Below are 20010 nucleotides of genomic sequence, written 5' to 3' on the forward strand. Positions count from 1 at the left end.
CTCTCGCTGCTCTCCTCATTCTATTGTTCAGCTTACCAGTATGCTTTAAATCATGCGGCATTTTGAAGAATGAATGAACAGTTTCCAACCATGGCCGTCGATATGTTCACTGAACTGGGCATTTTGGTCGCAAAAGTTTCATTACCACCCGATGTGATCCAGTCGGTGCTTTGTGGGCGGAATGTGTTGTGGATGGACGTGAACTTCTACGAGGCACCGACAGTACCATCTGTAATGTTGATGGGATGTTTGCAACCAAAATGCACAACTCAGTGAACAAATCTTCGGTCATAATTACAATCTGAGTTACCAATATCCCATAGAACTGCAAAGCCGACAAGTATAGTTTATAAAATGTCTTAGAACTTGACTTCCTACATCGTCACTTTTGTCTGACCCGATTTTTGAACAAAAGTAAACAATGCATGCATGAACGAGAAACTTCACTGACTTCTTTCTCGATATTAAATGAACTTTCTTTCTTACTTCTTTATCTCTCAGGATGGGGTAGACAGCTAATGTGAGGATGGAACCAAGGTCATCGATGTGGTAGCCCACAGCGGCCATCCAGCCTGACTGACGAAACCAGCGATGGCATCTACTTGCGGAAAGTACGACCCACCACAATTATGTGACGTCAGATTCGAACTTGGTACATTCTACGGAGGTTCCGGAAGAGACACTGTCTAGTAAGACTTGATAATACTGGCACAAGCGTGAATTATCCACTTATCAGTAGCTTTAACAGCCGTTCTAGTATGTAGTATAGGTGATCGGACATCAAACTGGCAAAAATTAGGGAAATTGTGTCGTTCGTTTTTGTTCTCATTGTACAATTTATGATTCTCTCCGTGACGGAACTTCGAAATGTGGTGTGGATTTACCAGAACCCTGAGTAAAAATGGTACGTTTTTTCGGTTTATGTGAAGCTTATATCATTCAGCTTCACTATTTTTGCTTACTTGAGGAGCACTCGATTTGGTGGTTCGAGAGAGAAACACTTGGCAAATTGAAGGTGAAGCATTCTTGCTAGGGCGTAGAGCTAAAGTTGACAACAGGAGTTGTAGAAGTATTGATTCATTCCTCTGTTCTAGTGTTGCATGCGTAATAGGCAGAAAGTTGCCTTTGGAGAACTCCCACCGTGCTCTTTAACCCAACCCGATTCACAAGCTTGCTGAAAAATTCCACGACCGGTTTTGTCGCTCCTGAGGCTCACCAGTTAGGCACACTCAGCCCACCTAGAACATTTCAAGTGAGCTTTATAAACAGCTGCACATGACACGCCTGAACATGTCAATGTTCAATAGATCAACTGATTCGCACGTCCATCGGCTTCTTGGTTCGGCTAAGCGCCTCAGGTTATCAAGCGACTATCCGAACTCTGGTTCACGGTATTGAGAAGGTATTAAGAAAACAATTAGTGGAATCTGTCGTTTATGGTGCTCTCCAATTTTAGCTGGAACGACAATCATGATGTTAAAGTTGACCAAACACTACTTATGGGGTCGCTGAAAACTACCAAAATTTATTGTAAGCAGGAGCTCCCGCTGGTAAAATGCACTCATTCGCATATTAATTTGGGCTTAACGAAAGGCTCAATCTGATCACTCAATTTTGTGATATTCCTTTACCGAATGTGCTGCAATATTTTGTTTTTTGTTTCAATTGCCGCGATACTTGAGATCTCACAGTTAACATCAAGTCGGTTTAGTGCGCACATCAACTGCCTTTCTTTGTTGGCCGATTGCAACCGGGATGTATAGTTTCACTTAAAATGTAAAAAACAGTAGCTTAAGAATTTGACCTACTTTGCAGAACTATGTCTTCCGCTCTTTTACAGTATTAAACAAACATTATTTTATCGTTTCTTGCATAGGTTAAGTAGGAGTTATCAATTTACATTCGACATCATGGCGATGTTCAGGCCAGTCATAATAACCCCAGTATCTGGTTACCAATCTACTGTGGCCAGTTGACTCTTTTAGGCAAAAGATATTGTAGAAATGACAAAAAAACCCTAAATTTTTATCTCTGAACAACTTCTATTTTTCTTTTGATGTTTTAGGGTAACTTTGTTTTATCTTGTATCCAAGACCCATGGATGTGCTTTTGTACGCCTGGAATAAGCCAAACTGCCTTTTTCGCCCCCATATGTTGCCGTTTGAGGGAAGAGTGTGGAACTTAGAGTACTCTCTCGATCAAGCACACCGGCCTTAGTGATTTTTTAATATGAATTCCAATGGACACGGATTGAGCCATTCAGATCTCCGCGGAGGGTATCCACGTGTAATCACCCCAAACCCCACGATAGAATATGTGGAAATAGTTTTAGTTACTTGTGAGTAGTTGTGCGGATTGTATAATTTCTCTGCTACCCTGCGCTGGCAGGTTGGTCCCAACCGGCTCACAGCAGTGTAGAAGAAGAAGAAAATGACTGGTCCGATTTAGGCAGCAGCGCACGCAGGCACTTCCGACTGATCACACCTGAACAAGTGAAAAGCTGCTCTCAAGAGGTGCATGTGGTTGGAAACTCAACAGGGCATTTATGAATTACTTCGTGATCTGCGTTAATGCATGTCAGGGGAATCATTGCAGTTCCAATCTATTGGCAACCATGCAGTTATCGGGCATCCAACAGGTGAGCTCTACTCCGCAGCTGTACAACTAGGACTGATACGAAATGTCGTAAAAAATCGCGCCATCAAGTTCTCTACGGTAAGAGGTTATTTTACACTGAGCGCATCCCTAAAGTCTGCATGCAAAGTATCAGTAGGTCAAAATATCTCGTAACTGCTGACTTGCACGCGCTGGTAGTCCGTCGTTCCACTAGCATGTGAGTTTAGTTGCATCTGAGCTGTTAACCCATATTTCTGAGCTAAGTGGGCTAAGTGCAACGCAAACTGAGCCGCAATTAGCCAATAAATCCAGATGCATGTGCAGGAGAATGGATCGACAGAGCAGTTAAATAAACGGTCGTGCGTGTGACCGTGAAATAAGCGAGGTGTTCTGGCTACTCCTAGGTACAGTTGTCATCGCCATTGCGCGCTCACTTTCAGATAAGGCGTACAAAACGAGCAAGGTTGTATAGTGGCCTGTGAAGTTTCAAAACTTCATTACCTTAGCTTAACACAAGAACAGCCAAAAGATATGTGGTAGAAGTTCAAAAGTTTGTCTGCTTTCTTCAGTCTCAAAAATGAAACGTGAAGGTATACGTTTGGTAACATGCAACCTTGAATCTAATATCCAGAGAATAGCAGCTCAATCAAATGGGGTTCATTTAAATTTAGCGCAATGTTTTGGATGAACGCACACATGCACATAATTTGACATATTACTCGTCAACCGTTCAAACCTTCCGATTGGCATAACACGTAGTCACTGCCTGCCTGTTAAACTTCATTCTACAACGTCGTTTATCTTACTATTTGTATCGTTTTTACTGTTCCGCACCATCATGATTTAACTGTTGTAAGTGTCCTTGCAATTGCCAGCGAATGAATTGTGAGATAGAGTTGGGCCATCTCAATGACCGAGTCTGAGGCGTCATCCTCCAGACAATTGAGACTGAAGGTAAACGGGGTGTTGAGATGTACTGTTTATGATGCGCTCCAGGTTCTGTTCGACATCGCTGGGAATGTCATCGTCTTTGAAGAGAACAAAAACCAGGATTTTCGTTTATAACCCGTAGTGACCAGATCAGGTTTAGCTAGTTTGTGCAGATATAACAAGGAGTACAAACAAAACTATTGAGCCGGTCGTCTGGTCTTTGCAATGGGCCACATTGGTTGTACCATTTCTCACACTTTGTCCGAATACCAAAGGCATTGTCGCATGCTTTACGGGGCCTTGCACATTGATTACTTGACATGAACCTGCGCACACTTTGTCCCACTATCAAAATGGCTCTAATACATAGAAAAGTAGTCACCGATTTTGTTCCGGAGGTTTGTCCTGCCATACAGGATAAGATCAGGAATGACTGACGGTGAAGAAGTACTGTGAAGTATTAAACCGCGACGTCTGATCATATATTTGGAAAACATCTGAGATGGGATATAAAAAGACTGTGCATACGAGAAAAACTAGATAATGGTAAGATGTGCCAGTTAAAGATCTTTCCAAGAATTCTCTCGAAGCCAGTATGCTCTGGGTATATCCTTGTTAATTCGAGGCAGACATTCTTCCACCACATCAGTAAGCTTATCTGGACGGTAGCTGACTTGGTCCCCGATTACAGCTATCACAGAGCCATTAACTAACTTGCTTTGGTATTCAAATCCTCACTCATTTTCCCACTAAAATTTATACTTTGAGGCCACACTATAAATCAGTAACTTTAATGTAGTGAAACTTCATAGAATGAACAGAAAAATCCATCACATCCTCCAGATATAAGCAAATAATAAACCAAGTTCTGCACGTGACTTCACCGTGTTCTTGAGCCTGTTCTGAATATTTTACCCTTAGGTTAAGTCATTATTCACCAAGACGCATTCACAACACACCCGTAGGATGAGTGACGAAAAGTAGGACGCTACACGGTTTATACACCCTGTGGGTAGAGGAACTGTTTTATTTACGGGGAAGTCTATTCCCTACATACGTCTTCCTACCAACGAGTATTAACCGCTTGTAGATAAGTTAAAAAGTAAAACAGAAAAAAACTTGGGAAATTCTTCATAAAAATAGTCTTTTAATGTAACGTAATGCGGAATAGTGTCGTTTGTTGGATTTTGAAATGGATTCATCGCAATCCGGCGATGTTTATCAATCTATAGGAATCGACTAAACGAGCTATGGTTTGTATGCACCCAAATACTACCCGGGCGATTCGAAGTCCTATTTCAAATGCAACGATAGAAATGGGACCGTGAGATTGTGTCTCAAGGAAGCGGGCTGAAGGCATAAATAATTTTGTGTGCGCCAAGCTTGTTCTTAAGCCGCACTACTCTTGAACTGAGTTTATCAGACCTCTTTCAGAGTAGCGTATCCTTGAATGTCTAATTCTAGTTTCCACCATATTTATTACGCAAAAAAATGTGGGTGATTCAGGTTCATAACTGGTGAAATAAGGCTGAAATGATTTTAACATTTTGCAACTTGTCTATTCGCGATTCAGGTGTGATGGACAGTGGCGAATGTTTTTATTCCTTTAGAAAGTGATAACCTGACTACTGACTGCCTGCCAGTAGCCACGCGAGATAAAACATCTGGTCCGCCACTTCAGTATGCCAGTCGATCTTTATGGATAATTACAAGACATGGGCAATACGTGCAACCCCAAAAGCACCAAAGTGCAGGTTCTTCTAAGAAGTCCGAGAACTGAGCTCAGTCAGCGTAACTCTTAATAAGCACATTTCATGGGCACACGTACGCGTATCTCATGCACTCGCAACCATGTGACTGGCCGACTTCTTTGCCCCACTCATGCTCTGTATGTCCACGAAAGTTCGGACTTACTCATGTTTTTTCGCTATGCTGAGAAACTCTCATCATTTTTCAGCTGACTTCATTTCTTACAGCGCTAGTTGTGGGTGTGCAGACCTTCCTGCATTACGTGTGCGGAAGCTGAAATTGGCCGCATCACGTAATCCTGGCGTGACCAACCGATTATTCATACTGCTGTTAGTTTCCTACGCGCAACCACCAAGGAAGAAAACGCAGTTCAATTATTTTAGGGTCTGCTAAGTTTGCCATTGCTGACGTCGATAAATACAACTTTACCCGGAGTCATGGCCGGGTACGTTGGGTTTGCGGTGAAACAAATTGTTTCTTCCCTACATATCAGGTTCAGGCTATTTGGTGCAGCTGAATCATCCTGTCGATTTGACAGGTAGTTGGTTTGTCGTCCAAAACCATTCGTCGCCCTTCATCATTGTTAAATCAATGTTCCTGTAATGTGTGCGATGCTATGACGGCACAGTGTCAAAAACAGGCAATCCTGTATTTATTGCTTGGTGATGAAGCTTCACAAACGCAAAACAACATTGAAAGCACACTGCCTTGTAGGCTTTACATTTCAAAAACTATCAGGAGAGTCACATTCCTGAGAGCAACCACTGAATGCCCGAAATATACCGAGACTCTCAGCTCCGCTAAATGTTGACCAATATGCAGCGTGTCATAGTCTTGTATCAAAACCCAGACAGCGCGAGTTAGCGTTAGTCAAGGTCAGACAACGCCTTGGAAACATGTAGCGCGTCGCAGCCTCGTACGAAAACCAGACCGTGTGCGTCAGCATTGGACCAAGTTCAGACAGTGTAGCTCCAATAAATAGCTTGAAACCGTTGTACTTTTGCACTTGCGCGCACTCACGCTCTCGCACTCGTTTGTTCGGAATATGGCTGTCGTGTTCCCTTCCGTGAATATTTTTTCCGGCATTAGGCACTGGAGCGCGTCAGCAGCAGATAACACAGATTGGCGAATCAGCAGAAGTAAGAACAACAGGCTTATGTTATATTGATTCCAGTGATGTTTAAGTGGAAGAATAGCAGAAAAGGTATGAGCAGTTATGGAATCGAATTCATAGGCAAAATTTACGCCAACTGAACAGCGGCAAGTTCCTTCTTAATCCACTGACCCCCGAAGCTCCTAACTTAGTAGTCCGACCCATTTTGCTTTTGGGGCCTTATCCAACCCGAGGGGGCAGGAAGTAAGGCAAAGCGGTTGTGCAAAGTAGATGCCTGCTGAGTAGCATCAAACTCCTTCGTTTTGAAATTATTTTGACCGCGTTGCATGATGTACCTGTGGTCACAGTCAACCACTGGGCAATTGGAATGTGCATTTTTTAAAACCGGCTTTCTATATCCTATGCTTCCGGGGCGGAAGGCAGTCCTGTCTCACAGGACGGTATTTCAGTCGCACTTAGTATGAGTGTTTGTTACTGCTCTTTTCTGACTGAGTGCTCTTTTCTGGCCTTGCTGCCGTGGTTGAATCTCGAGGAACAAAGTTCCAGCCAGCTTAGCTCGAGGGATCATTATGACACTCAACACGACTACTAGGTAAAGATGGTCACTACTAATAGGAGGCAGCAGACATCGAACCAAAGTAATCCAGTGGGCTTTCGTAAATTGGAGGGAAAATCGATAAGGAGCGGAAGATTAGTGAACACCTGTCACTCTAACTAACGCAAGATTTTACGATGGCTCAGTCGGTTGCACACTTGACTTTTGAAACTATAGTTTAGCGTGAATAGGTAAATCGGAGTGATTTTACGGTATTTCCACTCAGTTAATGAACACTTTTGGTACCAGAAATACGCAACTACCATAGCTTTTATTTTCGACGGAGCTGTCTTCGCAATGAAGCACTTTGCACGTTTGAAATGGATAGAAACACTTCATGAGGTGGCTCAAAAAGGGCAATAGTGCGTGGCTTGTGTAGCCCTGCAATGATAGTACCTTTGCCAGAGACGTGGTGGTTTTAAAGCCGATCAGCAGTCTCGAAAGCTCTCTCCTTGGAGGGCCACATCCAGGGTCACCCAGCAAAGTAGGGAATTCGGTGATGGGTGAGACGCATACTGAGGTATACGGCCAAGAACTTCAAAATATTCTGTCCTGCGTTATAGTTTCTCGCTGTTGTTGTGAGTGATTTCGCCAGACATGGTGCTTTGGGTGGGTGAGGCGACGGCCGTTTTCCCTGGGACTTATCTCAGCGTACGAAGTAGCTTCGCACATTCCCATATACGGCACAACTACCACGCAGTCAGCTATGCTGATCCAGCAACGAATTCGGTCGTTCGTGACAGAAGGGTCGGCCCAGAGACTGAGAATTCGTTAGCCTGGCGAGCTTCACAATCCTACTTTGTTAGTCTGGCTATAAAACTCCAAGGTGCACTCTGTCGCAGCAGTGCATCTCCTGAGTGGCTAACGACAGTATTATCACTCACAACTATACACGATTACTGCTTATGGACATTTTTCAGCACTACAAAACATGAGTGAAAGGGAAAATGTCAGCTATTCGGACAAATGAGAAAGACCTGTTTTCAGACGAACTGTCAGGCAGAACGTAAGCTTATGAGCGAGGAATACTGAATCCACTTTCCGTAGGCCGATGACACTATTTGTCACATTTTACCACTTGTTAGTCCATCCGTTTTTTTGATTTCCCTCTTCCACAAAAGAATAAATGTTTTTCAGTTTCCATCGAATTCAAAGAATCAGAATTGATGCTGATTTTTCGATCGCCTAGCAGGGTCATCAGATCACCGAACACCCTCTCTGTTGTTCCCATTTCTAGAGGTTTTGTGATCCGTACAGTTTGGCGCAAAGGATCTGATTGGGGGGCGAGACGGCTCAAGTGGTAAGAACGCGAATTTACTGACCGGAAGGTCCGTGGTTCGAATCCCACCTCCGCCTCTCGACTTCCCCTGTCTAGGCTTGGGCAACCTGGCAGTACCAAAGCTCTCATGCTTCCTTTGGGTGGCATGGCAGCTGGGCAGCGAAAGGGTGTTATTATATTCTATATCTAGTTCATGCGCTTCAGTCTGTCAAAATGTGATTCGATATCTTACACACATTCCCAGCTTTAGTTCACTTTTGTACCATAACTATGTACATTGTCGTTTGTTCGACATGAATGCTTGTAAACCATAGGCCGTAGCCGTGAAAGTAAATAAGTTACATTTCATCCTGTTTTGCATTCATATATTTTGTTACTCTTGTGAAAATTGTGTGCCACTTTGAACGCCTCGGAGGAGATCATGGTAATGAACAACACTGCACTTTTGTGGAGTTAGTTCACTAGTGGTGAAGCGAACAATCACTCAATTGTAACTTCGTGAATCAAATGGCATACAGGATAATTTGATCACGTGTATGTATGTGTAGATGGACGGTATCAGAGTATATGCTGGTGGGTATGCATTAAAAAAGGCGAATTATAAATACCTTTGAGCTAATATGATTAGACGAGATATGCGGATTTGCGTTTTTTTTTGCGTCCTAACCGACTTTGAACGCCTCGGAGGAGATCATGGTAATGAACAACACTGCACTTTTGTGGAGTTAGTTCACTAGTGGTGAAGCGAACAATCACTCAATTGTAACTTCGTGAATCAAATGGCATACAGGATAATTTGATCACGTGTATGTATGTGTAGATGGACGGTATCAGAGTATATGCTGGTGGGTATGCATTAAAAAAGGCGAATTATAAATACCTTTGAGCTAATATGATTAGACGAGATATGCGGATTTGCGTTTTTTTTTTTGCGTCCTAACCGGGAAAAGATAATTCAATACTGGAATAATTGATCACCATACTTTTTATTTCCGCTCACTCACACGTTCTACGGCTATTTTTGACTAGTCCGACCCAAGCTGAGTAAATGTTTCGGTAATATTTGTCTATACGCGCGCCTTCAAATTTTTACACCATTCGAAATTTGGCCACCAATCTATCCAAACACTGTGGCAGCTGGATTCCTGTCCTGTCAGAAGGAACTTTATTCTCGCGCCTAAAAATCAATTCCAAGTTTCCGAGAGACTGCACTTTAGTCTGATCGTGATAACCAGGATTAATCACGCTTGTGCGTGTTTGAAGAAATTCGAAAGGACTTGAGTTTTTTTTTAATGAGTGGGCTAAATTAGCTGTTGCCATTCAATAGTTCCGTTGCGAGCAGGGACAGAAAAGTTTACTCGGAAATTAAGCCAAAAAATGTGGAGCACACATGTTCATACGTCGCCACCAGTGATCCAGTGTCAGGGAAAGCTCCCAGAATAACCGCACCAGGACAGGAAATGACTGTCCAAACAAGAGTGAGTGAGAAGACGAATTCACACAAACTTTATAAACAGCCACCTATCGGGCACAAACTGAGAATGAATGCGCTGTCAATTTTCCCGCTTTTTTAAAGAACTCGGTTATACAACTAACTTAGCTTGAACAGATGTAATACCTCCTCTCACAAACCATAGTTTACAATGACAGTCTTTAATTTAGCTCATTCAATTCTCGCCTGGATGGAGAATAAATTCGTACAATTTTGGAAGCAGTAGTCGAGCTAGGCTGGTTCCACATTACCCGGTATCTTGTGAGGATAAGATTACATCCACAAGAAGTTTCATGTTGGGGTTTCTTCCAAAAAAGAGGTTTTCAGCGGGATGTTGACGTTTTTTTAGATCCATACTTCAAGCCATCACATTGGCTGACATGATCCCGCCATTATTTTTAAATGCAATATTGAGGTGTAATACATGACTCAAAAGTCATGCTAAGAAATGTTTCGCAGAAAAAAGTACGCCCAAAAAACTAGAAACGGTGGCCTACTGTTCTTCCAACAGGATTTTCACCACAGATTTCTTTCAACCCCTCTGAAACTAGGGATCCTAGAATACGTCGTATGATTGTGATTAGTTACAATCAGGCATTTTCACCCACTGCGCTACAATTATTTTCTGTTCTTAACATGGGAAATTTGGAAAACAAAAATTATAATAGTGTATGTGATGGAGTAATCTACTCAAATATGTTTAATCGAACGGGGAGTGGTATCAGCTCACTGGGTGATGTTCCATTTAAACAAAATCGTGGACGCGAAAACACGATCCGAAGGGACAGATTGGGAAAAAAGAAGATAAGTTTCCAACGTTATGTTTGTTGACTTTAGTTGTACATCACCGTGGTCCTTTTGGAAGAAAAGACGGAGTCTTCCTGGTGCGCATCGATCCAAATATATTCAATAACGGTTTCCAGGCAATTCGTATGGCTAAGTACTTTTTTCTGTAAATGTTCAGATGTGCACCAGTCGACCATATTTCTGCTTTATTCTTGGGTCTGCTTTCGACGTTAAGCTTTTATTTGCACAATATCGCTTCTCAAGACCAATGAGGACCGTGCTGCGAATATGCTGTCTTCGGTGGATGAAACAAGGCTCCATCAGGAGGCATCAGGAGGCCATGTTTTATAGTTTGTGCCTGTGTCAGACAATCGAATGGAGGTAACCAGTTTTAGAAAAATGGTGTACGTAGTTCGACAAAACATCTTCACAGTGACTACCAAGGGGTGACAGGTACTTTGTAGGGCGCTTGTGCAGCCTCCATTGTTCGCTGCTCATTTCTCTGGTAATAAGTATGGAAGTTTCAGTTATTTTATGGCTATTGTAGATCCACGTCCATTCTAATAAGGCAGTTTTCTCCATCGTACTCAGTTTTTGGCGACAGTTTGGTAATTCGATGCATTTACCATCAGCTCAAGCAGAGCTAACTTGAGACAGGGTTATTCAAAGTCAAACTGTTGATGAATATAAATGATTTTGCCAACAGGGAGCCCTAGAGCTTGGGGGTGCGTAGATGGGAATTCTGCTGAATCCTTGTTGTGGCATACTTTGCATCACATTTGCAAAGCCTCCAACTTGTTGTTTCCCACTTGGAAGCACTCGACTGTCAAAAAGAAAACACAGTGACCTTTGTGCACTAGTCTCGTTACGAGTTCCCAAGTGTTCTCAATCGGGCTGAAGTCCGGTTTATCAACGGGTTAGCCTTCATAGTGAATAAAGTCGTTTAGGTCCATCTTTCAAAGTGCAATCAGGTTGAAAAATTGTCAATCCCTCCGAACCATTGGGGCCAACGGGGGTAGAGTCAATCAGAGCTGCTTAGTACAAATCTGACATCTTGCGTCTGTCCACCGTTGCCAAATATCCCTATCTGTCTGTAACTGTTGTTATTGTTGTTGCACTCAACTGACGCGTGACCTTAGTCTCTCCCGCGCGTTAATGGCCCTCAGAGATAAAATATTCGAGACGGAAGGATGCAGCCATGGAGCATGCCCAATGCGTGTTTGAAATCTCCTCAGCCTCACATATCATTTATTTTTGAAGAGCATGTTCACAAACATAAAAAGTGAATGCAAGCGATAAATGCGAAAGAGTAACAGGAGAGTATGGGAGAAAAGAGAGAAACGTGTTATTCGAAATCATGCCAAGAACAGCTCCAGTCTGATGAGGTGAATTCCAAAGTATGTAAAGATTTTGATATGGAAACACGCGTCTAAAGACCAACAACCGAAGAAAGGACAATGGTGAATGCTCTTCAAGGCGCGGCAGGCGCTAGCACAGTCAAGACTCGCACATCAGGCACAAGGTGTCCGTCATACTGGGTCTGGTGTGAGATTAAACGGCAAAAATGTACATTCAGCGCCATGTGCCACGCATACAAGTGCCATAAGTACGCAGAGAGCCCACAATGGCAAGCAAACACAAGTCACTGACTGCGACCTTAGGAAGTCCCAGTCCAATAACAGCCTTAGCGGATTGAGGAAAGCAGATCCCTCGATAAGAGATGATCATCGGTTGGTGAACCAAAAAGTCGATATCACAACCGATGGCATGTAGGGCTGAGATTATGGCGAGGGAATGTTCATCAGCACCATACTTCTGCTTCTTCTCATTCCACACTTATGACGAGCACATCTGGCATCATGCGTGATCCAGCGGGATCGCAAAATATGCTCATCACCTGGTTACATATGACAGTAGTATGTGAATTTGGGTCCTCTTGGTCTTTTCTATACAATGGGCTTGATAGTTACCATTCTCGATATGGTTAAACAAGCTTTCTTGTTCAGGCATTGACAGTGGTAAATCGTGCGTCATTCTTTTTCAGTCAGATGAGTTATCGACCAGCTTGCTGCTACTGAAAGTCGCTCACAACTGACATCAGGACCAGCACGAAGTGCAAAGTCAAAGCCCATCGTGTGAAGCAAATCCGTCCTTTCGTGCTACCCATACAAAGCTGATTCATCCACAACGTTGCCTTGGAGAGTGATCTGAATGCACTGAATGATATTTAGTGATATTTCTATGGGTTGGCACCCAAGCTCCACAGCTCGTGCCTGTTCTGTGACTGTATGGATTCCGAGTATGAGTGGCTCCGGTTAGGAGCGACTGGAGATGTTTGAAAAAGACGGATGGCCGAAATGATTGTAATCATGCAAGATGTACGCAGATTTTGCCGTTTTTTTTAACCCAGCAGTGCCATCGGTAGGTTTCACTCGGTTTTTGCCTTGACACGGTGTGGTGGATTGCCATTAATGATAAAAACAACAGGTTTCTCACAGCTATGAAGTTTCCTTACACAAGACTCACAGATAAAACACTGCGAAATATTCAAAGAGGGCTGCATGTGTGCTCGTAGTCCCTGGCCCAAATGCTCGTCAATTATTGGACCTAAATTATTCGTTTGTTGCTTTCTTCTGGTAAACATGCCTGGATGAGTAAAGCATAGGTTTGAAGACCCAAAATAGGCCATTCCAAATCTGCGTTCAAAGGAGGTACACGTTTGCCCATAACATACTGCATATCTGCCCTCCATAAGATTTCTTCTCCCACTGATATGACAATCAATGAAGCACGCAATGTTTTTCGCTTGTATTGTTTACGCGAGAGGCCCAACTCTGCAGAACTGAGGAGACGTTTTGTTTGTCCAGACAACTGACTTACTACACAGGAAAAGGAATAACAATATTCGTGGCGAGCACCATACGTCGTAATACGACAAGGCAATTGTGGGAAGTAAGTCGAGAACGTAAGCCCCTGTCTGTGAGTGGTAACTGGGAGAAACTAGTCATACAACCAACAAGGAGCACGCCATCGATATCATATACCGAGTACCTCTATCACGGCTGGTACGATCCGGAATACTGTCGATCGCGGAGGCGATTGAAATCAGACTGCATGACCCACAAATTTGCGTCCAAAATAAACTTGTGCGATTTATGAACTTGAGCTGGTCTGCTAAAAATCCGGTCTCACAAACGTGTCTAATATTGGAGTCATTCGCTTGATTCCGTAGGCCGTTGGCCTATATAACTCCCACTCGTCTCCCTTACCCCTACTGAAGTATAGCCACTGCTGATTTTCACATTTTCCCAGGTGGTTTTTTGTATCAAATACGTTTGTGATCTATGAATCAAGAGGAAACAATCAGGTTAAACGAGCTTTGTTTGCCACCTTTATTCTTCTCATGACTTTCCCGGGTGGAGTCAATCACTTGAAAACACAATCTACATATCCCAGTTCATTAGTCCATATTTTCTGGTGGGCTGTCAGTTCAAAAATTTCATGAGGCGAACAAAACCATTAAATTTGCCTGTATTTTAGGCTTACTGTTTTAGGATGAGCTTGATTTGGTGGGTTGACAATTTATTCTTGGACGTTACTTCGTTGAAAGCCTTACAACTACTCTATCGATTGATCGGATTGGGGTAAGATCTACGATGCAAAAGCATATGATGTTCCTATCATTATCGACTGTTTTGGGCGCGACATGAAGGCACGTCTTCATTACACGTTAATCAACGTATTGGTTTTTATTCAACTTCAAGCAGACGAAACAGATCTCGTGTTCCCATTGACCCAGATGGAACAGACTGGCGACGATCACGTTGCATTAATGTGTGAACAATGGTTTAGCATATCTGAAGCGGTCCCTAGAGGTTTAAGAAGAAATCCCATCCCAAAATAGTCGTTAAAATAAACACCCGGTCACACTCTATACAAGCAGTTCTATAAGGATGCGAAGTGGTTCCCATTCGTCAAGACCTAAGAAGAAACACACCACGTTGAGGAAGCCCCATGAACCTTTCCAAAGAGGTTCTCTCGAGGGTCGGTATATATCTGAAGTGTCCATTTCCACCTAGTTCGCATTTGGAATTCTAGTGAACCGGCCAGGTTATTGTTGGAAGTCCCTTTCTCTTCAAGACAAGAAAGTTGTGAGCCGTTCACGTTCTCTCTTGGAGTGTTCAGAGTGGGTAGATCATGGCTCACTGACGTAGAATAGATCCCCGATTCTGTTTACTGACAAAGTGGGCTACTTGAAAAGTACGCTGCTGGATATCTATTCCCACTCCATAGATTGGTGCGATAGGTACAAAAGAGAGTATCTGAGAAAAAGAATAGAAAAAGCATCTCCTCCTAGTCCTCATAATGTGCGAAGAAAGTGGCAGTGTGAAACGAGAGCTCTCTTGCTAACCGATTGGAACGAAGATAATAAAACTGAGGTAGAGCGGTGTGCCTAGATTTTGACTACTATTATTGGTAATTTTTCTACCTGTGAGTAAGTCCGCTCTTAAATCAGGATAGGTTGTCTTCATAGCTCGAAGAAATGAACCTGAATGTCAGGTACTCGACTCATCTACCTTTGGAGTCAAATCGGAGATGAGACAAGATTTCCAAAGAACTGACACTGTTTATACGACTGGCCTATCAATTCCCGATTTCCCGCTCGCGATCAGACCATAGATAGCAAATGTAACAACAATGTAGAAACTTATGTACAACAATTCGCCACTCAGTATGTTCGCATATTTCCGCTACACATTTAATCTATGCATTGGCACAACAAATTATCTCCAAACTGTAATCAGTCAAGTTGGTCAGAGGTTGTTAACTTAAACGGGGATGAACTTCCTGACCACATTGCGGTCAATATTGTGCTTTGCCTGCTCCGGCTGCTGCTGGTCACCAAGACAGCGGACTGTGGCCTGTGGTTTACTTCTGACAGTATTCTTCGTCCTCTGAGCTATCATCTGTATTATATCATCACTCGCCTAGTTAACAGAGCCTTCGAATCACAATGAGTAGTGCTACGCAACCTCAGCAGGGTTGGCCAATGTAACTGCATTTTGAGGTGTCGTTCAGCCGAAAGGAGCGGATTGCTATTCTTACCATTCGATATGTGATTCGTTCTGTGAAAAGCATCATGCATCTTTTGCTTTATCAAGGAGAGTTTTACCACATTTGACCACCGTCTGCCCTCTGCTTTCATCCCTAACGTACACACAGATCCTCGAATTAGCTTCTGTGTCTCACCCGATCCACCGTACGTTATATTTCTAATGTTTCCTTCATGTTACTTTTACCGTTTTCAAAATTGACTGTTTTCTCCAAAATAGCCAAATCTAAGAATTTCATCTCACTTTATTTCCTCCGAGATTCCCTGAGTAACTATTGCTCATACCATTGTTGGCAGATAACAATTTTTGTTCGATAAATCGGCTGAGGTCTCGCGATCGTTCTCCAGGTTGAAGAAAGTCAAGAAGTCATCCTGCCCGTTTCCCTCCATGTCTTGAGTATAATAAAAATGTTTATTATTTTATGCGGTTGTTATGGACAACACATTTCGCTCTCTGTTGATGTTATTGTTTATTTTCCTACTATTGTGATTTCCATTCCCAGAGAAATCCATCTGATCAGCAACCGGGTGGCGAAAGGAGCCCTCAAAAGGTTGAGATATTTTAACATAGGATGTATTTTGTCGTGTTCTACGAGTGAATTAGTAAACATGAGCGACATGAGAACATGAGCGCCTAGCTGCCATGCCACCCGAAGGAAGCACGAGGGTCGGGATACCGCCAGGTTGCCCAAGCCTTGACAGGGGAAGTCGAGACGCGGAGGTCGAATTCGAACCACGGGCCTTCCGTCGGTAAATTCGCGCTCTCACCACTTGAGCCATCTCGCCCCTCTGAACACTACACCGGAAGTTATCTGGAATGATCTCACAGAATTTCTTTCAATAAAGGAATGCCATCATCGTTATCACTGGTATCATTATCCTTGTCATCATCACCACCATCATCAGCAGGAAAAGCATCATGCATCTTTTGCTTTATCAAGGAGAGTTTTACCACATTTGACCACCGTCTGCCCTCTGCTCTCATCCCTAACGTACACACAGATCCTCGAATTAGCTTCTGTGTCTCACCCGATCCACCGTACGTTATATTTCTAATGTTTCCTTCATGTTACTTTTACCGTTTTCAAAATTGACTGTTTTCTCCAAAATAGCCAAATCTAAGAATTTCATCTCACTTTATTTCCTCCGAGATTCCCTGAGTAACTATTGCTCATACCATTGTTGGCAGATAACAATTTTTGTTCGATAAATCGGCTGAGGTCTCGCGATCGTTCTCCAGGTTGAAGAAAGTCAAGAAGTCATCCTGCCCGTTTCCCTCCATGTCTTGAGTATAATAAAAATGTTTATTATTTTATGCGGTTGTTATGGACAACACATTTCGCTCTCTGTTGATGTTATTGTTTATTTTCCTACTATTGTGATTTCCATTCCCAGAGAAATCCATCTGATCAGCAACCGGCTGGCGAAAGGAGCCCTCAAAAGGTTGAGATATTTTAACATAGGATGTATTTTGTCGTGTTCTACGAGTGAATTAGTAAACATGAGCGACATGAGAACATGAGCGCCTAGCTGCCATGCCACCCGAAGGAAGCACGAGGGTCGGGATACCGCCAGGTTGCCCAAGCCTTGACAGGGGAAGTCGAGACGCGGAGGTCGAATTCGAACCACGGGCCTTCCGTCGGTAAATTCGCGCTCTCACCACTTGAGCCATCTCGCCCCTCTGAACACTACACCGGAAGTTATCTGGAATGATCTCACAGAATTTCTTTCAATAAAGGAATGCCATCATCGTTATCACTGGTATCATTATCCTTGTCATCATCACCACCATCATCAGCAGGAATACACCGGTGGGAAAGACTGGTGCAATACTTTTGCATGAGAACCAATGAAAGGATCTCATGAAGTGACACTAATTAAGACAATTTTTCAAAGATTTGGTCTTTTATTAGTGACCAGAAAATCAGTTTTTCTTCAAGTACTGATGATTTTAGTGGCACTAAGGGAAAACACAAGATTAGTTATATCCGCAACTGTATGAAAAAGGTGTTGTTTGCATTTTGCCGCGAGAACAAAACGCACTTTTTACTTCCTAGCAAAAAAAGCTGGCATATTGTAGTGGTGAGGATGGCAGGTGGCCATGTGTGAGCTGTTTCGATCGGAGCACGATAGTCGTTTATACAGCTAGTTCTCTGTGATTCATCATAACTTTAAGACTGTTTATTTTCGTGACAGCGTTTGACGAAGCATAAAACTAATCAAACTAACCAGAGTTTGCGCGCAGTATAGCACCTGACTGGTGACCTGTACTGACATTTACCTGATACATTGAAAAAGATTGGGTTGATCAAGTAACAATAATTCATGGTTGTTTAGCATATTATCTGTTTCTGGAACCAACTTGGAACTTTTTAAATGACTTACGTTCACTTCGACATCATTCAACCTTTATTCGTCGCTCATCGTCAATATCCTCACTAGCATGATCATTTTCAGCAATGTCACTATAAACGCCGTCAGTAGACGCACTTTGAGAGCAAGGTATGGATAGAACTCACTTAATCCCACACTGAGAATGTCACCTTGATTGGTGATGAAACGTTTGCAGTCCAACTACCAAGTTCGCGGAACAAACCAAAAACCAAACATACTGCGTGAGTCTCACCTCACTCCGGAGATGAGTCAACTATCCTACACAGTTTCACTGGTTTCGTTATTACGTGATGTCGTGATATCGTGATGGCTGAAAACTAACCCACGCGGGGGTCGCAGGCAATGCCACAATTCCCATGACGTCAGCTGACTAACATCTGTCCATTCCCTGTTCGGTGGGAGAGAGATATTACCTTATTCAGCGAAGGTGCATTTGACGAAGTACCAGTTACGCATAATTTTTGTGGGACCTCGGTCACTTGGTCCTATTGGAAAAAAGCTGCAGTAGTGTTCAGAAACTGACGGCATGTATGAATAAATCGACGTATTGTTTACTAGTAGGTCTAGTACTACCTAAGAATAACTTATGGGGAGCAAGATAAAACACCGTGACATGATAGACTGAATTTAAATTCTAAGCACATCTCATCATCATCCGACCATTTTTGCTCGCTGCAGGGATATCACTGGCCTATGCAAGTTTGTTTGTCAAATTATCTGTCTGTTATGCTGCCCTACTCTTGATTTTTGACAGTATGCAAACATTTGGTTAGATGGGATAAACGGCCAAGTTCAACCTGTTTTGTTGATGTGTCTGTTGAAGAATTACAGAACAGTACACATTCGAACATTTGAACAACATGTCAGTTCGTATTAACAGATAACGCAAAGTAACGTGGGATGGTGTTCATAAATGTTTGATCAAAAAATCAATACTTGGACACCAGATCAAAGATAGTTACTGTCAGGTTAGAAGGATGATTAATATCTGTTCCTTTCACGTACTGTGATTTACAGAAAATGTCCGACTTTGTCTGCTTTCGTGGAGCGAAAAACAACCTTCACAACAACCTTCACGTTGCCTGTCTGCGACCTTTCTAAAAGTCTGTTATTATTATGAGGTCGTTGCACAGCATCTGGCATTTTGTGATTTCCTACTTATTGATTTGTTAGCCGCTCTTGGAGAACGACAGAGAATTACGACTGTTAAGACTTTAGTGGGAAAATCCAGAGGATAATTGTGGAAGCAGTTAACATAATGACATTACGGGTTCAGTTGTTCAGTCAAATCGTTTGTACACGAGATAAGCGAAACCGAAGCCTTTGACGAACAGTAGAACTGAAACCACATACAATCTTCCTTTTCCGGTAGAAAGGTGCAACCCAGAGATGAGAACCAGTGAGTTAGTCATTAGACCTGTTGTTCCATCAATATTAAAACAGTGAGACTACACATTGGTTGATTTTCAGAGTGATTATCAAGCAACGAAAGGACCCGCTTTTAATCCAATATCGTTTTCATCCAGACATTATCCTCTGAAAACGGTCTCTCGAGAACCGAATATCAAAGCTGTTACCGGAAGTTGATAGATCACTAGCTAAGGAGGCATGAGAGACTTGCCTACATCTTAGATACTTTCCATTGATTCGGGAAGAGTGGCTCAACATAAGTTTTGATCCAGTAGTTGGTCGCTATTAAAGGTGCATGGACCATCTTTTTCAAATTAGGATCGCTTCAGGAGGTTACAACTCCATACGTAAGTTACACTATGGTTACCAAGCAGCACTAAAGCAAGCAAACAGCCATATAGACAAAAATGCATGCAATCGGCAACTGAATTTGTGTTGGCCACGGACTCATATGTACTTGTTTTATATATTCTTTGGTCAAATGTTCAGCACAAGCTCCAATTTTTGTTTCTTTTCGTGCGTTATTTGACAT

The 20010-nt window shown here is 42.7% G+C and overlaps 1 protein-coding gene across 1 annotated transcript; it reads right to left on the bottom strand.

Annotated features, from left to right (window-relative positions):
- Positions 1 to 17200: 17200 nt before the first annotated feature.
- T265_04505 (hypothetical protein) lies at positions 17201 to 20010 on the bottom strand (the record flags this gene model as incomplete). The annotated part of the gene is made up of 2 exons (XM_009169260.1): positions 17201 to 17362; positions 19936 to 20010. The coding sequence occupies 2 exons, from the start codon at positions 20008 to 20010 to the stop codon at positions 17201 to 17203; spliced, it is 237 nt and encodes a 78-aa protein (XP_009167524.1).

The sequence above is a fragment of the Opisthorchis viverrini genome (assembly GCF_000715545.1).
Source record: "Opisthorchis viverrini unplaced genomic scaffold opera_v5_74, whole genome shotgun sequence".
NCBI classification, from domain to species: Eukaryota; Metazoa; Platyhelminthes; class Trematoda; order Opisthorchiida; family Opisthorchiidae; genus Opisthorchis; species Opisthorchis viverrini.